The sequence below is a fragment of the Bufo bufo genome, chromosome 4, assembly GCF_905171765.1.
Source record: "Bufo bufo chromosome 4, aBufBuf1.1, whole genome shotgun sequence".
NCBI lineage: Eukaryota > Metazoa > Chordata > Amphibia > Anura > Bufonidae > Bufo > Bufo bufo.
This window is the reverse complement of record NC_053392.1, coordinates 611525937-611547891: the sequence shown is the minus strand read 5'-3', so window position 1 is coordinate 611547891 and position 21955 is coordinate 611525937. Positions and strand designations below refer to the sequence as shown.

The window sequence follows — 21955 nt, the reverse complement described above, 5'->3', positions numbered from 1 at the left end:
GGCTCAGCGTGATGCGCCATTGCGGACTGCTGGCATTGGCTTCTTCTTGCACTGTGCGCACGCGCCGAGAAGGGGACACTGCTACAGGTTGCCGGAAAGGTTTACTGCGAGTAAACTAGAGAATCGGTTCATTCGCTGAGCTGACAAGAAGCAAGTGAACCGAAGCTTAGGTTGCGCAATGCGCATGCGCGGATGCTTCCATTCACTTGCTGACTCGCTGAGTCGGCTCTTGGTCTGAGTCAGGAAGTTTATTCTTTAAAACCCTGTGTGTAATTATCTACCCCACTGGAAAAAAACAAGCATCCAGGGGGGGTGAATTTAACACTGGGGTAAATAATTGAATTAAAATGGAGGGTTAAATGTGTAAATGTATTTAAAAAAAAACATCTCTCCCAATAGTTCTATAGCTACTGAATGAGACAGAAGGAGGGATGCCTTTAACATATATATCTCCTTGAGAAGCCAATTTGACCCTAAAGGGTTAATTCAACCTGTAATCTAAACTCTGTGTCCTGTCACTTCTCTTCTCTCTGCTCTGCTATCAGTAAACCTTTCCGGGATATATTGTCTCACATGCAGGCGTCAGGGAGCCGCTATCTAATAGCGGGAGACTCCCTGAACCTCCGGGAGACTTGAGATCCCTGGATATGGAGACATTTATGAATCTGTCCATGGCGACCAATCATAGCACAGCTTTCATTTTATACTGTGCTGTGAAAAAAGGAAAGCTGCGCTGTGATTGGTTGCTGGGGGCAACAAAGCTGTAAATGGAGGCAAGAAAAGCAAGACATGGTGAGCCTCAGGAGGAGTTGTCGTTGCATTTTATTGAAGCCTTTCGGACAGAAGAAGTGGTTACCTATGGTTTTAGTAGCTGATGTAACGCTAGAAAAGCTCTTATAAGTACAAACACCGACACACCTGTCTTACAAAAATATGTGTACAAAAATAATTTCACGATTATGAAAGTGTGTGTCACCAATCGTCCACCGACCACGGAGAAGATTACGCAACCGCCCACCAGATATCACCGGGAAATCTTACGGCTTATTCAGCAATTCCGTTTCCTGCAGGAAGACACCACTGAGGGGGAAGAAGGAGAAATCCTGCAGCTTCAGGGACGTGAACATTTGGCAAATTGGGTCGTCCTCGTATTCTCATGGATTTATACCAAGGTACCGGTACCTTTGTAGACTTCCTGACGGTCCCATCACCTGGGATGCGAGGACTGGACATATTTTGGATTGAATTTCGACCTGACTGAACCTATTGCTTCCTCTGAGATAAGCGGCATCAGCGCTGCCATAAAGCCCCTTATTGAAACAACATGCATTTTCAGCCAAGCAAATGACCCATTTATGGGGCTGATCCGGCAGGGCTATGGTGAGTGAAGCCTGAGGACTACAAGCCCCCAACCGTATCCTCAACGACCAATGCACTTTGTAGCTCGGAACAGAGAAGCCGATCAGAAGCAAACATAAAGCACATTCAGGGGTTATCTTACAAAAAAAAAAATTCCTCACATATCTTGTAATGCTTTCATATAATGGCTTATGCTCCTCTCACAGCCAGAGCTGCATTCAGAATTCTGCTGCGTTCTGCAGAATTTCAGATTTGAATGTTTCCCTTTGCAGGTTCATTGATGCTTCCTTGTGGAAGATGCACTGCGTACACACCAGGTGCCACAGTCCAATAATCCATCACCCACAATGCAATTTGAGGAGATGCAGCTTTGGATGTAGCTAGAGCATAAGACATAATGTAACCAACGCAATGTAGGTGTAGAGGACACTCCTCACTTGAGAGACCTGGGGACTGGATATAGAAAAAAATTGCTGAATAAGCCATAATAATCCACAAGGATGGACGGATATCAGGCGGTATACTGGTTATTGCACCTCTGAGGACGGCTGGAGGAGTCTTCTTCTTAACCAAACTTATGTCAATTAATAGCACTAATGCATCGTCCTGCAAATCCCCATAGACTGGACCGAGCTACCAGGAGATTTTTAGTTTTTTTTTTTTTTTTTATCACATTCAGACTTTATGGTGCTGCCACATCAGAAAAATGCAACAAAAAAAATAATAAAAAAAATTGCAAAAAGATGCAGTAGCAGGAACGGCTTCTATGGAATTCTGCACAGGGGTTAAAAGAGTTTTCAAGGACTTAGATATTGATGACCTGCCCTCAGACACTATAAATATCAGATCCATGGGGGTGACTCATAAAACCCTCATGATGAGCTGTTTTGGGGAGCCACTAATGCCGGAAACTATGGAGCAGACAGAGGGCTCCATCCACTGTGTAGGTTCCAGTTCCAATATACAGTTTTGGACTGGCCAGCCAGAGGATCCTCCGGTGGGCCCAGGCTCTGATATCATAGTGGGCTCCAAAAGGGTACAGGAATTAAAAAAATATTTGGAGATACTAACTTACCACTCAGATAAATTTATTTGAATCAAAACTAAATCAGAAGGAGACTTTATAGATGATATGGGGGTTGGGCCCCAATAAGAATTTCCTCTGGTGGCCCCATGAAGGCACAGTCTGACCCTGCTGACGTACTGCAGCTCAGCTCCCATTCACTTGAATGGTAGCGGAGCTGAAGTACCCTGGCACGACCAGTACACAGTGGGCGGAGCCTTCTGCTTTCAATTCCATGCACTGTATAGATCTGCTGATAGTTGGAGGTGTGGGGTGTCGGACCCCCACTGATCTGATATTGGTGACCTATCCGGAGGCCCATCAATATCAAATTCCTGAAATCCCCTTTACTGTTGTGATCTTCACTATTGAGGTCAATTGGATAAAATAAGCAAAAAGTTACTATTTGGGAACAACCAACCAATGAGCAAAAATTTTGGTAGCATTTCCAAGTGATTAAAAATTTCCTGTGTAGCTTAGGCTGTCAATCACATAGAGTTATCTCGCCTGCTTTTACAATAAGGAATGGTTTCTCTGGTCTTCTCAAAGAATGTTTCCTTAGGTTACGATCTGGCCAAAGAGTTTTTGATTCCATAGACAATATTGCATTATCCGGAAAGAGAAGACATATAGTCTCTTTATTATATAACCAGGCCAGACAAGTCATAACGCTCATGTCAACCATCTTCGTTCATGGCCTACAGAGATGTCCTGCAACAAGAACAACCATGAAGCAAAGTCCTACGGAACAAAACACATCATCATCTTTCATACACCCGGCTGACACACATACAGGCATCGACACTGCCGAGACGATGGACGGCAACTCATTTTTTTCCTTCTCTACCTCTCTTCTGGTCCTTAGTCACCAATGTCTTCACCCTCTTTATATGGTAGTCCAAGAATAATACGACTACATGGGTCCTACACTACTCAAGATATAAAGCTTCTCCTTCCAAGTGCCACCACTTAGCTGTAGACATCCAACATTTTTTCCTTCCTCCTCGCGAAAGCCACTGTAGTCCTACTGTAACTGATGCAATGATCGTGCTGGTACAAGACTAGGAGCAGAATCTCTTGAATATGAAAATATATACTGTATATATTGCTTTGTTTAGTAACAGGTTGTGCTGCAGAAGGCTGGTCTACGAGTGAGTATCCTGAGATTATTGTCTTCTGGAGTGTTCTTGTTAATAGGCACATGACGGTTCTTCAACAGCAACTATTGGGCTGATAGGCTTTACGGTGCTAAGGGAACGGAACGCAAATATTGCCGGGTCGTAGACGAAATGTGGAGGTTGTCGGCCACCATTGATACTCTGAAAATAAAGCAGAAACAGAAGATTAAAGAAAATACTGCTGGTACAGAAAATTTTCTTCGAAGAAGACCAATTGGAGCCTAATGTCTCCACGAATTCCCCAAACTCTGTAGAGCACTCGTAGACCTCTAGGCTTCTGCCACTTGGAATCTTGGATACATCTATAGGTGTAATCTGAAGATCCAGAATCTCAATGTAAAATTTCTACCAAACCCCTCCAACCGGAACTACCATGTGCCAATTCTAAAACCGGTGTCTTCTTATGTGGCCGGAAGACCCTTGAGCTTCTTCCGACTCCACAGCCTGGTTGTCACTGCTACCTCTGAACCCTTTAGACCCCTTTCACACGGGCGAGTATTCCGCAGATGCGATGCGTGAGTTGAACGCATTGCACCCGCACCCATTCATTGCGATTTTCACGCAACCCCATTCACTTCTATGGGGCCTGCGTTGCGTGAAAAACGCAGAATATAGAGCATGCTGAGATTTTCACGCAACGCACAAGTGATGCGTGAAAATCACCGCCCATGTGAACAGCCCCATAGAAATGAATGGGTCGGTATTCAGTGCGGGTGCAATGCGTTCACCTCACGCATCGCATCCGCGCGGAATACTCGCCCGTGTGAAAGGGGCCTTAGAGCTACACACCGACATTAAACAGTCATTAAAATCAATGATGATCTGTGGCGAGCATAGTATTAAAGATTTTAAGATCCGATCACATATATGGAGCCTTACCAAAATTCTCAGCATCACCACCACTAAGACTTACTTTGACCGCTATATCCCAAGGGAGATCGCAACTAGAAAATCTCTTCAAGGAGCCGTGTCCCTTCATTTTGGGACAGTGATTCCAGCTCATGAACCCCTAACAAATCTGCATGACTTCTCAGAAATCAAATATGTGCGATATTCGAGTAGAACAAACTTTATAGAAGGATTTCTAGTTCACTACTTCAGTAGAGATTTCGACCTGGAAATACCCTTCAAAGGTTAATCCTCAAGCAACGGTTCGCAACCAAAATTGGAGCGGCCTTTTTGAAGGGTGTGGCTTATATAAAAAGGCGTGTTTAAAACCGATTCCAACCTCCTATATTAATAACAATCCTCAGACAAGACCCAGAAATTAATTTTAGACCCCAGATCAGACCACTAAATTGATATCAGACCTCAGACCCCAGATGAAACTGGCTTAATACTGCCCGACCTCAGACCATACATTCCTCCTAGACATCTTTAGACCCCAGACCAGATCTGCTAAGTTGATTTTAGTCCCCAGATGAGACTGGCTAAATATTTTCAGACCCCAGACCAACCCACATAGACATATTTGGAACCTCAGACCAGGCTGCTAAAAAATTTCAGACCCCAGACCAACCCACCTAAATATAGTTAACTTAGACACCAGACCAGACCACTAAATTAATTTCAGACCACACATGTAACTGACTCCATATCAAACCATGTAGACATATTTAGACCCCATGCCAGACAGCTAAATGTTTTCAGACCCCAGACCAAACCTCCTAGACATATTTAAACCCCACCCTTAATATTTTCTGACCCAAAACCCCCAACCTTCTTTGCCCTGGCTACGCTCATTGTGCTTCTGCACTGGGTCCGAATATCGTCCATATGATGTCAGGAACTAGTGCACTGGTGCCTGGACCTGAATACAGGCTGCTATCTATTCAATAAATGCTGGCCGCACCACCTTCCAGGGCAGCTGGGTTTAAACTATATAATCACTGGGTGAGGGTTACATTTGGTAAAACTAGGGGAGTTGGCATGTTTGCTTTAGCTTAGGACTTATCTTCTATTAGTCCTTCCACCCTGCCAAATAAATACCCATTGGGTCTCTAAAGGGTTTTGCCTATATAATTATTCCCTACACAGTATATATAGGCCCCATCCAGCAGGGCCCTAAAAAGTCACATAAAAGGGGGCCCTGTTCTACGCGTACAATATTCCATTGCGATGCTGTGACCTTATCTTTCGATCCATTCCTGTTTTTAATAATATACTGAAAGTTCCTAGAAAAAAAAACGAACACCCTATAAATAAACACTTGGCTCAGGTCTCTGTCGAGCTTGTCCAATATCGCGGCTGCAGAGCCAAGTGCGTTCATTCACGCCACTGAAAGGTTTTTCAATCTGTTCTTGGAAGTAACGGTGATAAACCATATAAACGATACTTTGCTTGTATTATATCGTAGAAGGAAGCTGAGATTTATTGTAAAAGGAAGGGAATACCTCTGGGGGGACACAGAGTCCTCGAAGAGGTTTTCACATTTGTCCAGACCCTGTCCTCCATGAGAGCACAATGATTTATGTCCTATCGTTTGGCGCACCTACCACAGAGGAAGCCCAAGCAGGCAGGGATGGGGGGGGGGGGAAATCGGGGTAGGGTTTGGTGCCAAACTGCACCTTCCCCAAGTGCCCCTTCTGGGGTGGTGGGTGATTATCCTCACCTATCGCCGTGGAAGAAGTCTACAAGACTGAGTTTGCACCACCAACATCTTCTGGCAGCTCTTGGCTTTAGACGAGAACCAAGGGTTGCTATAGATGTGGTGGTTGTATAGCATGTAAACATATCCAGGTTGGCAAAACTTTCACAAGTAATGTAACTGGAAGACAACATGTTATACATGACTATATTAATTGCAAAACACGTGGAGTGATCCATCGTTTTTTACGTGAATGTGGGAAGGAATATATCGGCAAAACTATCCGTGAATTTCGTAGACGAGTGGGTGAACATCTCAATGACATTGCAAACATGAAAGATACCCCCATTGCTAAACACATACATGGTTTTCACAATGGCAGGGCTTGTGTTTCTTTCATGGGCATTGACAAAGTTCAACCACCATGTGGGTGGGTAATTGGGATAAAGTTATCCTCCAGAGAGAGGCTCGTTGGATTCACTATCTTAAAACTATGGCCCCTCGGGGACTCAATGAACAACTCAATTTTGGTTGTTTCATATGATGCCCCTCTGTTTCTCAACTGTGCCCCTATTTGAATAGACTAGTAGGGTGCTATATAATGTATTTCTTTATTAATTATCCTTTTTTTTTTTCTTCCCCATTCACCTTTTTTTCCCTTTATACTTACTTTGTAACTATTATTCATTATTATTTTTTAATTCAAATTTTATATTTTTTTTGATTCTACACTCTTTCGATAAATATTCAGCTTTGATATCTTCTGTCCCTATCAGTATTTGAATGTGGTTTGTTTACTCCCGTCATGACCTCACCTGAGGTCCAACATTATTAGCACATGGCGTATTACAATTATACGTCTATTCGCCTCAACCGCGGCGTCCCATGTCTCATGTGGTGTCCTGGTTGCTAGGCATTCTGTCCGCCCCCCTCTCTTCATTCCGGCTCTGCCCCACGTGACCCAATGTTGCGTTCCATGCGACACCGCGCGGCATCCCATGCAACGCATCACGTGGGTCGCCTTGGCCCACTCATGTGATCGGGTTGGAGCTTCGGGAGAGACGTTTCTGGCGCGACCTTTAAAGAGCCACACCGCCCGCCGCATATGGCGGATTGCCAGATAGCCTTCCTACCCACTGGTAGGAGTTGATCAGATGAGGGACGTATTCCCCTTTGTTTTGTTTTTTTCTCCCTATACTTTAGGTCCGCTGACCCAGATGGGAGTTCCCCACCTTTTGTATACATCTCTCTAGGGGTCCAGGCCTGAATGGCTTGATCCTTGTATATATTTTCGATACTTTTAAGATACCCTAGGTGTTTTTTTTACCTGACGAGTTATCAAAACGAAACGTGGCACGTCTGAAATTATTTATAGGGTTCAATAGGGATATCGCCCGGTCTAGGGACAGGTATCCGGACGGGGTTGCCCCTTCCAGGGCGAGTGCTCTGTATAGATAGATAGGGTATTATTAGCCCCTTCCCATATCATAGGGTGTGTCAGGGTCAGTTGTTCCTGCTACCTATCTATACATGAGGGGTCTGGCCACCTGAAGTGGAAATTGGACTATACGTAACCGGATCGCATCTGCAGCAGAAAACACATGCATCTGAACTCCATTTCTTGCTATGCGACACTGCAGTATTGGATCGGTTGTGCTCCCATTCTAGGTTTGTTCTTGCATAAGGCGTGACATGGCACATATTTAGGGCTAGGGTGAAACACGGGCCTACTGGAAAATAGTGCTTTATGCTTGGCAGGCTAAAGTTTGGATAGACGGGGGCACCACTGAGATTGTGTCACCCAAAGGCCCACTTAGACCTGGAGCCAGCCATGCACATGACCAACGAAGAGCGCCCATCAACCCCTAAATGTGGTACTATTCTCTCATGAGACAGCGGGCCCCGTTCTGCCGGGACTTGAGGTAGACACTGCCTCATATCGTTACAATGCAGCCATGACCTAAAATTGATTAGCAAATCGAGTTTTTCGGTCCAACCAGGTATCTTCTCGAAGATTATGCACCAAGCCTGGAGCCTGCAGAGAGCCCAGCGTGATGCCAGCATGTGGGCAGAATACCACCCTGGAATGCCTGGCACACAGTTACCAAGTAACAGAGCACAGTGAAGACTATAAAGATTTGTACCAAGTGCAGCCGAGGCCTGGATCCTCCTCAACAGAAGAAACGTCCAGGACAAAGCTGCAGCTATGAAGGGTTTGGCAGGGAAACAGTTTTCAAAAGTGAGGATGACCCCGGAGGAATGTTACAGCCCCTAGACCTAAACACACATATCGGCTAATACATCGATTATCCTTTAATGCTGGTGCATTGTGCTCCAGTCACATCCAGAGCTGCAGTTTTCCAATTAGCTCACCCAGGACCCTTTAAAGCCATGCCAAAGTCTGTGGCCAGGCCCGCTGAAAAAATCACATTGAATGACTTGTAACCTTGTACACCTAGGGGCTGCAACCTGTGGCTCTCTGGCATGCCAGACAAGCAGTGTGCAGGCTGGGAGTTGTAGTTTCTGGAAAGCTGGACATTGCAAATCATTGATATGTAAATTCATTGCACATCAAGGGTAGGGTGAGGGGTCCCAGTATAGATATTGCATCCCAGGATAGGGATTCACCATCACACCACTGCACTGACCCTCCCCCCACCCCTTCCCCAGATTAGCATCCCCCCCTTCTCCAGATTAAGTTTGACTACTGCACTGACCCCCCCCCCCGGATTACAATTGACCACTGCTCGTCCTGATTAGGATTCACCACTACCCCTCTGCACTGTCAACCCCTGAATATGATTAATTAATATTGACCAAGGCAACTCTGCACTACCCATCCCCGATTAGGATTGACGTCCACACGATCTACTCCCGGATAAGTATTGACCTCCACACTGCCCACTCCTGGATTAGTATTGATCGCCGCACCTCTGCACTGCCCACCCCCGGAATGGATTCGCCACCACACCTCTGCACTGCCAAACCTTGGATTAGGATTGACCTCCACACTGCCCACTCCTGTATTCGTATTGACCTCCACACTGCCCACTCCTGTATTCGTGGTGACCTCCACACTGCTCACTTCTGGATTAGGATTGACCTCCAAACCTCCGCACTGCCACTCCCACATTAGTATTGACCACCACACCCCTAGATTAGGATTGATCTCCGCACCGCCCACCCCCGTATTAGGATTCACCACCACAACTCTGTAGTGCTCACTTCTGGATTGGGATTGATCACCACACGTCTGCACTGCCCATTTGGAAGTAGGGGCCCCGTGGTATTAAATAAGCTTCCCCAGTATTGTGGTGGAGTCTTGCACCCAGGACAGGGCTTGATCTTTATTGCCCCACCTTGGATAAATTTCCCACCCCTGTATTTGCTAACCAGTCTCTGGAGAGGGTATTTCTGCACTGAGCAAAGGGGTTAGGACTAAGCAGCCCTGGGCCCCAGAGCAAGCACATGATCTGCCTCTGCGGTTTGCACGCCCTTGCCCCTCATGTCCTGGATGCATTTACCCCTTCTGCACCTCTTATACCGCCATTGCCATGCACACTATGTATGGTAGGTGAGTGTTATTCCAGCGCATTTCGCAGTGGGGTCCTAGGTTACAATGAGTCTGGCACATATTGCTGGGAGTGTTGGAGAAGAACGTCCATTCAGCGCTCGGCTACGTTTTATCACTGCAATTAAAAGGAGATGCGCGGTCTGAGGTCGTTACCCAGGATGCCGCGCTGCCTTAAATGACCGGTTTGTGCTTAAACTTCAAAGACGGACGCTTCTGGCACTGGCGGCCTCCTCGAGATCGGAGCTCCTATTGTTGCGCTGCCAACTCAGTCTATGGCCTCGACTTCAAAAACAAAACAGGGATAAATGGCAGGCAATTTGTACGGAGGATCGCCGCTCGTAGCCTGGATACGGCGCAGGACGCAGCAGAGCTATGACTTGGATGCAGATCAATGACTTGGGGTTCCAAGCACACTGGGGGACACTTAACCCCCCCCCCCCACCCCCGCACCTTTCTTCTTCAGCCAGCCCCCTTTGTTGACCCAATTCCTTGCGCCTTCTTACTGGACCCAGATCTAAGCTGCTTATATTGACAAATCACTCAGCAAAAACCTTACAACTAGTCATCTACTCCAATCACATCCAAAGCTCCATTCACATTGTTGCTGAATCTCATATCTCTCCGCTGCCCCCTGCTGGTTCAGTGTCTGTAGAGCATTCAGAGAGACCTTCCAGGGGTGTAGGTAACAGAAGGCATAATAGGCAGCTGCAAAAGGGCCCGGGAAAAATCTTCCCCTTCCACAAGAGAGGGCAGAAAGCCAACCCATTCTCCGATAATACGCTAGCTGCAGTGCACTGTGGAACTTAGCGGTGTTGTGTGGAGGGTGCCAGCAGAAAGAATGGTAAATGCAGCTTTGGACAGGACTGGAGTATAATGGACAATCAGCACAAGCTAGGGAAACAAGGGGTTTGCAAAGTTCCTCAAATTTAGACATTAAAATTATGTTCAGAAGGTGACCTTGGCTATGAATAGATTTAAAGACATGACTCTGGGTACAGCTCTGGATGTGACTAGAGTATTAGCGTGATGTAACTTCCACAATGGATCAGAAAAACAAAGCAAATAACATCCCAATGGGCAACAGGGAACCTACCTTGTAATATGGGCAGGAAGGACGCATCGCCCATAGAGGTCATGCATGACCATCGCCAGTCTATAGGGGGTGATGTTGCACCAGTGGAGCTCCTACTAGGGTTTCACCCAGCTTTCCTACAATCCTGCATGTCCGTTCTGGAGAAACCAAGGCTTTTGCTCAGTTCTGCTGGAGGAATTGCCTGCGACGCCCGTTTGCTTCCCTCCCTGAGGTCAATGCTTTGCGTCCCTTAATCAGGTCAATGTCATAACCGGCACTGGAATATTAATTTTATCTTTATGGTCCACAATAATGAAAAATAGCTTTTACCTGGGCAGGACCTCATTTATACACTACAAATCCCACCGTGCACAACAACATCTTCTGTAAGCCTTGGGGATAACGATGGTAGAACTGAGAATGCAGCTTTGGATGTGACTGGAGTATAGGAATATTTAACTCAGATGAACAATGCAAAGTATTGACAGTGACATAAAATGTATAGCTAGGTTATTTCAAGTACCCTGTTAAGGGTATCTCCCATGGAGTGGCTGCAAAGACCTCTCTGGAGGACCCAGCAGGACCATGCATTAAAGGCCTGATCACTGATTTCAATGTGCAGTTCTTTATTTCTCCTGTGGTGGCGCTGCAGGGGAACTGAATACCTGGTGCCGAGTTCCCCACAGGTGATCACTGGGGATCCTGACCGCTCATCTTATCATCAAGAGACTCTTGATCCTACAATATATGTGGGGGGAAAAATTGTGCTCACCCGGGCGTACATTTAGCATTGGCAAGGGGCCTTATTCGATGGGCACAAAGTTCTCTTTAGTGGGACTAAGGTCCTAAACCATGAAAACCATCCCCCCAACCATTCAGACAGGAGACGTCCTCCTAGTGTCCACCAAACCCAGACCTCCGGCTGCGATTCATTCCTCCAGAAATCACATCTGCGCTGCTCAAGAGTCTAGAGGTGTTGGCTTTACATCAGTGCAGCTGCCTCTTGGCATTGTGCACTCAGATCTTAGTTTAGTCCACAAGTCTCTATCTCCGAAGCTCCTGATGGACAGTTCTCGTGTGGACGTTGCACAAGCCATGGCTGTGACCACCATAGTCTATCATACTTGGTAGCCCTGAACTTATCTACCATTAACTTACTATCTTAACTTTCTCAGAGCCACTTGATAGAAAAACAAGGCGTCTTATGATTTCGCTCCCTCATCTGCTTTCCTCCATACGGTCTCCAGGCAGGAAACAAATACCAAATTCTGCTCAGTATAATTGTAAACAACTGCGTCCCCTGGGCCGGTGGCAACCCATAGAGAGGGCCCAGAGCTTCATCAGCGCTGCTCAGGAACAGCATTTACATCAGCTAACTTCCAACCACATTATGTAATCCTGCAAGAGTCACCAGCGGTTACTGAACTCAGTCTAACTGTAATGGAGATGTAGTGCAGTGACTGCCTTTATCCGGATATCTGGGGAGGGTTGAGGAGGTCATCAGCTGAGGTCCCAGAATACAACGAGTATACATCAGACTATTGCACAATGCGCTGAATAAGAAGGGGGTGACGTGTAGATACATAATTGCTAAAAACTCCAAAGCTGAAAATATTTATAGGAGAATCCCTGCCAATGCTGGTCCAGGGCACTGTCCTCCAAACGCAGGCCATTACCTTACTACTTCTGTAGGAAGGCTCCTTTTTGCCTCCAGGCGCCACTGCAAATGACGTCTGGAGACTAGTAGAAAAGCCAGGAGTGAGGAGAAATGAATAATCAAATGGGTCTGAATTTTGGTATGTGGGGTCTGGATATGGAGGTCTGACCTGGAGTATGGTCTGAGGTCTAAATATTGTAGTCTGGGGGCTTAATATGAAGATTTTGGGGTTTGGTCTGGGGTATAGTCTGAGGAATGAATATTGAGATCTGAATTGTGGGGTTCGTTCTGGGGTCTGAATTTATGTTTTGAGGTGTGGTTTATAGGTTTCGGTCTGTGGCATGGTCTGAGGTCGGACTATTGAGGTCTAAATAATTGGATCAGTCAGGGGTGTGAATGATAGGGTTTATTCTGGCATCTGAATTATGGAGTTTTGTCTGGGGTATGGTCTGAGGTCTTAATTACTAGGTTTGTTCTGGGGTTTGAATTATGGGTTTTGGTCTGGGGCATGGTCTGAGGTCGGACTAATGGTGTCTGATTGTTAAGATCTGGGGTCTGAATCATAGGATTTGGTCAGGGGTGTGAATGATGGGGATTTTTGTTTGGTTTGAATTATGGGGTTTGGACCTGGGTCTGAATATTAATATATGAATTATGGGGTTTGTTCTGAGGCCTAAATTATGGGCCCCATCACCAAAAACTTTGAGTCTATAAAAGCCTTGATAACCCCCAACAAGGATTATCCTTAACAGCAAATGTCATCTGAGCTCACTTTTGCAGGCAGTCCTCTCCCTCTATACGGTCCTTATAGTGAGGACAATATTTAGAATAAAGTGCATATTCTGGCAATCTTCACCCCAAGACACACTTCGACAGTCTCTGCCCCATAACAAGCCACAACCAATAAACCACGTACTGTCAAGGCCAAGGTGTCCCTGGAGTCCCAACTGTTAAATCTGCACTGTTATGTAGTGATAAACAACTGCCAGTGGTACTCTAGGGTGGCCACATTGGTTGGCACCTATTTTTTTTTTTTATAGAAGAAATTTAGTGATTTCACCCGGTGGAAATGAAGAAACCAGCTCAATATAATCTATGACATACCTTACACGAACATCTTCATTACCTCTTAATACGCTGGATGACCCCACTTGCAGGAAGCCAAAATTCCTGAGGGTACACTTATCTTTTAGAGGAACCGTGCCAAGACAGATCCACCTTTCTCTGAGTGTTTGCCTAAGATCACGGTCTGTTTACCGAGTCATGGAGAATTGCACAAACCATTTGGCACACAATAACCCATTGTAGAGTGTGCAAAACAAAAATAATGGATTGTGAGCAGCCTCCTCCCATCCTTACACATCTTGGCTTGGTTATATTTGTTGGTTGACCCTGATGTCAACGGCCGGTAACAAAGACACAGGTATGATATACACTGCAAGTTGTAGAAGCTGTCCCACCTTACAGTAAACATGATTGCTCTTGACCTATAAAAACACAGGTGGGTTTCAACCACAAGACATTCTTCTACATGGAGGACATATTTGGGTGGTCAGAGGAAATCATACTAGTGGTCTATTCCATTTTGGAAACCATGAGATGGTTGGCAAAGGAGGGGACTATTGCTCCTCAGGACTGGGTTTCTTGAGTACAGTGGAATCAAGAATCAACCTACAGCTTGAGAATTGTTGGCAAGTAAAACCTACTGCCATCTGATTTTTTCAGCAGCCTCTGGTGGTCCCATAACCTGATGTTCTTTAGAAGGTTGGAGGCTTGTCCTACAAGAAACCAGAAGGGACCTGGTGTCTTTCAATAAGTCAGTCAACTACCTAAGGTGGTCAAAAATAACCTATGAATAGATGGTAGGTATCCTCTTTACTCAGATGACCGGGACCAGGCAGATGTCTTACTAATAGACCTCCATGTTCTCCCAATCGTATAGATGCAAAATTCTAATGAGAGACTATCCATCTAACCCATAGCTTTACCCTATATAGCCATAAGAAACAGAAAGCTAGGTAACCCCTATTTCTGAAAAGGTTGGCGCCATGTCAATTCAGTTTTACGATCTCTTCATTTGACTTGAACCCAAATCAAGTCTAGTATGGAAGGACCAAGGTCTAAAATAAGGTCAAATTGTACAGTTGATTTTTCTTCTGTGATCATGGACTTTCCCTGGGATCCTGAGAAACCTCATTCAGATACACAAAGAAACACAACAGAAAGTCAAGTCATCCCCAACTCTGAACAGTTGGTGCCAAGTCAGTACTTTTTTGTAGTATGTACTTGTTGGACATGAACCCAACTCAAGTCTAGTACAGAAGAACCAAGGTTAACAAGAAGGTCAAATTATGGTGACTTCCTGTGATAATGGACTTTCCTGGAATTCTGAGAAAACTCATCCAGATACGCCTAGAAACATAATGTACCATATTCACCAAGAAACAGAAAGTCAAGTCACCCCAATCTCCAAGAACTTGGCACTATGTCAATACAATTTTACTACATTGTTAGTTGACTTCAACATAACTCAAGTCTAGTATGGATGGACCAATGTCTACAAGAAAGTTACTTCCTGTGATCGTGAACTTTCCTGGGGTCCTGAAAAATCTATAGAAACACAATATATTCTCCAAGAAACAGAAAACCATGTCATCTGAGAAGTTGGTGCCAAGTCAATAAAATTTTACTATGTCCTTGTTGGACAAGAACCCAACTCAAGTCTAGTACAGAAGGACCAGGGTCAACAGAAAGGTCAAATTCTGTGGTTCACTGCTTATGAGCATGGACTTTCCTGGGGTCCTGAGAAACCTCATCCAGATCCTCCAGCTCTTCAAGGAACGTCTCTATTGTTTGCTATAATTAAAATTAAAGTGAAGAAAGCCGCGGGTATTAGAACAGAAATGTAATATGTCAAAACAAGTTCCTGGCTCGAGACTCAAAGCCTCTGTTGTCCTAGGGAGTGAGAGAGCATATTTCTCTCCGCTGAGTAGAGAGACGGGCGATAAGAAGCAGGAAACCCTTGCAAAAAGTTGGCACCAGTTCCCTCAACTTCCAGATAAGAAGCATGCAAGAATAGCAGTGCTGGCCGTGTTCTTACTCAATGTTATACAAGCTGTGTCTGGTGTGTCAGGCCACATTTCCAGCCCAGGCTCCATGCTGGAATAGTCAGGGTATAAATAGGAACAAAAAACAACACTGGGAAATAATAACGAGATTTTAAATGACGACGGAAATGGGATAGAAATATCCAGATAATCCTATATTTCAGAATGTTCCGTGATGGTGGAGAGGGGGTAAACACATAACCCAGGGGCAAGCTATTTTTGAAGGTTTTCAGCAAGAAGATGAAGGGAAAAGGTGACGTAGCTGGGACCCCCTGCTGTCCTTGGGATAACCAAAAATTTAAGGCTAATTTTTTGCAGGGAACACGAGGTTCCACATACAACCGTTGATTTCAATGGCCCATAGATTGGGTCTTGGCCTTACTTCAAAATGTCTTGATGTTCCCTGCTTGTTCAGTGTCTGGTAATTTGCATCCCTTGTATACTGTACGGTTATCCTATTTTATCATTATAGTGGATTATAGGAGCGCAGCTTAACTGTTTAGGGTGGGGGGAGTGTCTGTCGACGAACTTGCTGACTGTTTCCAATTGCAACTAGCAGAATTATGACTGCAGCTCTGGAGCATAACTTTTATCACTAGATGGCGCTGTATGACTTCTCTCTGAATTCCCGTGTCATGCTCCATCCCTCTCTCAGGCCCTAGAATAACAGAGGATTTCTTTAAAAAGGAACGCTCCGGGCCTGAGGAGGCGGAGCATGACACCAAGGTTCACGGAAAACACTCCCTGCGTCACGCTCCACCTCTTCAGGTTCTGCACTAGACATGATGCAGCGTGACAAATTCCTTTTAATTTTTAGAAGTCATCTTTGCCACACTGCCAGTGTTTTTCTACGAGTCTCGATTTCAGGACGAAGCTCGACTCGTTGGTGATGTGTGGCCTTTTAAAAAAATAAATAAAATGATAGTTATGTACGTGCTCCCTGTGCACTGGGGCATGGGACGCGAATGGTTAAATTTGCACACATAAACCAGTTTAGAAACCTCCCGCAGACCCAGGATGCCGGCAGTTTCAGTAAGATGTGAAACTATCGGGTGTGAGATGTTTAGCACACAGAGCGGCAGCAGCTGCAGAGGCGGGTTGACGGCACAATGCTCTGCGGACAATGCGGCGAGACGATTAGCCTGGGCTCATTTCAGGCTGCAGCTGCCCCTCGAATACATATTCATGACCTGAAGTATTTAGGCCAAAGTACAAAAAGACGAAAAAGAAGAAGGAAACATTTTACCTCTTCTGGACCAAGATGCAACATTTTCCACATAACACACTGTGGGAGAGGGAGGGGGATTCATCGATATCCCGGGGGGTTTTAGGTCTCATGCAAGAAATATTCTCAGAAACATAAAACTGTGACATTCCTTCAATCTCAATCATCTTAGAGGAAATTTTCTGTGCGAGATCCACCGTTGCAGGCCATGCCCCCATGGCAAGACAAATGAGAAAAGTTTTCTTGCTGCAGCCGCCACTAGGGGGAACTCCTTGCAAGCGATTTATACAGATCCCAGTGAAGTCAATGGGAGCAGTGAGCTCCCTCTAGTGGTGGCTGCTGGTAAACTCAGCAGGAGAACCGCAAGTTTTTTTTTTGGCTATAACAAGGATGCTAAATTGCTGCCTTTATCAACCAGGGCTCTGGGAATCCTGTCGATCCTATGATGTAATGATGGGAAATTAACCAATAGTCTGGCCCTAAATAGAAATAAAGTTAGTGTCCCTTTAAAAAAAAAAAAAAAAAACATTTCAGAGTACCTGTCACCAGCTTTCTGTAGGCAGCTTATATAAAGTGCTTAACTCCGCAGGGGGTGACAATCAGCACAGGACAAAGCTCTGGAAGGGTGCTAATACTTTTGCAATGCACTGTAATTTAATGATGATCGCGGCATCATTCATGTAAATATGTGGTGTACCCTGCGGTTTACGCCCCGGCACCCTTATACGACGGCATCTTACATATGCAAATGATGCACACTTTGCACCGTGCGTAATATCGTCAGCGCCACAAATACCCCCAAAATGATCAGACTGCTGGGGAAATTAAAGGCACCTGTAGAGCTTACGTGGTTCAGCAGAACTGGGTGCCATCACCGAGGCGCTACGTGCCTCCTGCCTCATAAATTAAAACGAGAGGCTGTATATTTCAGGTAACCAAATATAACCTGATTGGGGGTGACCGATGCATAGGGGTAATAAGTGATAAAGAGTAACTCCAACCAAAGCTGGAGCTCTAGTTTATAATATTACACCCAGCCCCCGCCCTCAGCTCTTATGGTTTCATAGAAGGAAAGGGAACGATGTTCCTGATCCATTACTTATTTTTGTTGCTAAACTGCCGATCCTGTCGCTTTAAGAGCAGAAAGTGGGCGGGGCTTACAGTGACCACTCTGCCAGCAGAGGTAAAGACTTATGGAGGATGATCCCTCAAATACTTGTCTCCTAGAATTACCGCATCTCCCAAAGCTCAAAAGAAAAATTTCGAAAACTCAGGGAATAGTCAGAAGAAAGGTAATTGTACCCAGAATCGAATGTTCACTGATAGGTGGAGTTACCCTTTAAGAGCTCCTAATTAGAAACCGCATGTACATGTGAATGGCTGGATATACTCCCTCCTCAGGTCCCGGCAGCAGGTAACCTCCATGTTCAGGATGAGGCCCCAACACCAGAAGAAATGTTTCTGAATTGAGTCACCTTTGGGTTCAGATCTCAGAAATGCTTTATTTTCTGAACCCCAGCGGTCGAGAACAGTGCCATCTTAAGAGCATTATAGGCCCCCGGGCAATACAGTGCACTGGGGCCCTGTCTACACAATCACGCACTAGAATAAAAATGCAAATTATCAATAAGGCGATATTTATTGGTACTTTCAACAAAATCACGCCACTCCAACATTAATACCCACCAGCACCAGCAGTACCCACACCAGCATTACCCACTAGCACCAGAGTGTGTGTACATTTATATATATATCTATATTTATTTCGTTTTTTTAGTTGTATGATTAAAGTGGATGTAAACCCCCAAGTATGCAGTATAGCACCCTATAGTATACAGCACCACACAGTATGCAGTATAGCACCCTATAGTATACAGCACCACACAGTATGCAGTATAGCACCCTATAGTATACAGCACCACACAGTATGCAGTTTAGCACCCCACACTATACAGTACCCCACAGTATATAGTAGAGCAGTATAGACCCCCACACTATACAGCACCTCACTGTATACAGCACCCCAAACTATACACGATACAGCCCCCCACACTATACAGTACAGCACTCTACACTATACCGCACCCACAGTATACAGCCCCCCACACTATACAGTACAGCAGTATAGCACTCCCCCCACTATACAGCCCCCCCCCCCCCACACTATACAGTACAGCAGTATAGCACTCCCCCCACTATACAGCCCCCCCCACACTATACAGGCCCCCCACACTATACAGGCCCCCCACACTATACAGTACAGCACTCTACACTATACCGCACCCACAGTATACAGCCCCCACACTATACAGTACAGCAGTATAGCACTCCCCCCACTATACAGCCCCCCCCACACTATACAGGCCCCCCACACTATACAGGCCCCCCACACTATACAGGCCCCCCACACTATACAGCCCACCACACAGTATACAGGCCACCCCCCCCCCCCACACACAGTATACAGCCCACCACACAATATACAGCCCATTACACAATATATAGCCCACCACACAATATACAGCCCACCACACAGTATACAGGCCCCCACACAGTATACAGCCCCCCACACAGTACACAGCACCCCACTATACAGTAGTTTACAGTATATTAAAATAACAACCCCATGTCACCTTTTTCTGATGTAATCTTTACACAGAAAAGCTCCACAGTTAACTTCTGCAACACTCCTGATAGGACCTGTGATGACTTCATAGCCATGTGACCAGTAATTGCTAGGTTACTGGTCACATGGTAATGATGTCATTAAGGTCCTAGATCAAAACTCATTAAGGTCCTAGAATTAAGATCATTAACACAGTACGATCATGATGCCTGTGTAGCCGACAGCCTGACACCCGGGGCAGTAGCTAGCAGGGCTCAAGAGGCAGCTGCCTTGGGCCCCCCCAGGAGCAACTGGGCCCAGGGCAGCTGCCCCTTTTGCCCCTTGGTAAAGACGGCCCTGGCGGCAACGCTGCTAAATGACGGTTGGGAAGTTGGCTGGTGGGTTCACTGGGCAGGCGGGCCCCCAGGCAAGTGGGGCCCCCGGGCAACTGCCCAGCGTGCCCATTCGAAAAGACGGCCCTGGTCGAGAACAATGAACCCATTATATATTGGACGGCAGGGCAGGTGAGGGCGGAGGTGCGCTCACAATACCATCAGGGCCCCATCATTAAATATGTGCACGTCAGGGACACGTATGAGCCACGAGCAGCGCAATGTGCAGATGAGAGGTCATTATACGGGTCACTACAGCCAAGACTCGTGGTTTATATCCCTGCCCCGTATACTATGTAACTCTGAGTCTGTGAACTCCCACAGGATCAGCACACTCCTCTCCTGAAATCCTCTGTGCTGCTGGGGACCCTGCTCCTTCCACTACGTAACTATCAGTCTATGACCTCCCATAAGATCAGCACACTCCTCTCCTGAAACACTCTGTGCTGCTGGGGACCCTGCTCCTTCCACTACGTAACTATCAGTCTATGACCTCCCATAAGATCAGCACTCTCCTCTCCTGAAATCCTCTGTGCTGCTGGGGATCCTGCTCCTTCCACTATGTAACTCTGAGTCTGTGAACTCCCACAGGATCAGCACACTCCTCTCCTGAAATCCTATGTGCTGCTGGGAGGACCCTGCTCCTTCCATTACATAACTATCAGTCTATGACCTCCCATAAGATCAGCACTCTCCTCTCCTGAAATCCTCTGTGCTGCTGGGGATCCTGCTACTTCCACTATGTAACTATCAGTCTTTATCCTCCCACAAGATCAGCACACTCCTCTCCTGAAATCCTCTGTGCTGCTGGGGATCCTGCTCCTTCCACTACGTAACTATTAGTCTATGACCTCCTACAAGATCAGTACACTCCTCTCCTGAAATCCTCTGTGCTGTTGGGGACCCTGCTCCTTCCACTATGTAACTCTTAGGGCTCATGCAAACGACCGTATGTATTTTGCAGTCCGCAAAAAGCGGATCAGCAAAAAATACGGATGACGTCCGCGTGCATTCCGTATTTTGCGGAACAGAACAGGCGGCCCCTAATAGAACAGCCCTATCCTTGTCCGTAATGCAGACAATAATAGGACATGTTTTAATCCTTTGCGGAACGGATATACGATAACAGAATGCACACGGAGTAACTTCCGTTTTTTTTTTTTCCGGACCCATTGAAATGAATGGTTCCACATATGATCCGCAAAAAAAAAAAAACGGAACAGACACGGAAAGACAATATGTTCGTGTGCATGCTGTTCAGCTGTTCCGTTCCGCAAAATACAGAATGCACAAGGACGTCATCCGTATTTTTTGCGGATACGTTTTTTTGCGGACTGCAAAATACATACAGTCGTGTGCATGAGGCCTTAGTCTGTGACTTCCCACAAGATCAGCACACTCCTCTCCTGAAATACTCTGTGCTGCCGTGAACCCTGCTCCTTATACCACTGCCAGTCGCCTCTCAGGATAGTTCATCAATATTAAAAGCCCTGGAAGACCCCTTTAAAATTGCCAAACGGCCAAATCTGCGAGTATGGGGGGGTCTTCCAACTGCCCCCCGAAGCAGAAGTCGGCGAAGAGAAGGATCGGGGTGTTGGATTTCAACATGCCCAATCCTTTTGTTCTCGGGAGATCAGCCACTCCACTCTCCGCATTTTGAAGACATGCATGCTCAGCCAAGCCGAGAGTGCATATGTACGAGGGGCTCAGGAGAGACTGCCGGCGGCCCCTCTCGCAGGGCCTCTGAGACCAGCTCCTGGCCTCCAGCCACTAACAGCTTATAGAGGAGGCAGTGTGGGCAGATTGGCATCCAGGTGAGCCTGTGTCATCACAGGATAAAGATACTTGAGATGCCTCCTCAGAAGCTGACGTCTGTGCCCCGAGGGCCGGGAGAGCTCAACGCTCCATTTACAAATTGCCCTTGAGATTCTGTCACTGGCCCAGAGCAATAAACTGGGAGGAAGATGGTTAATCCTCCGCCTGCTGAGCCTGAAACGCGTCTCCTGACGTCCTCGGAAGATACTTGGGCCGTTCATAACAGGAGGCCGCATGCCCAAAAACATCACCCTTAGCCGACTTTTAGGACAAGCAAACTTCTATCACACAGCAGGCTGCGTACGCCTCTGTATATTACAC

The 21955-nt window shown here is 46.2% G+C and overlaps 1 protein-coding gene across 1 annotated transcript in view; it reads right to left on the bottom strand.

Moving 5' to 3' along the window:
* Positions 1–804: 804 nt before the first annotated feature.
* The window catches only part of LOC120999654, a 75891-nt gene continuing 54740 nt past the window's right edge, over positions 805–21955 (bottom strand). Inside the window, exon 5 of the mRNA XM_040430645.1 lies at positions 805–3741. Within this exon, the coding sequence (XP_040286579.1) occupies positions 3613–3741 (129 nt within the window). The 3' untranslated portion in view covers positions 805–3612. The remainder of the gene's footprint in view (positions 3742–21955) is intronic.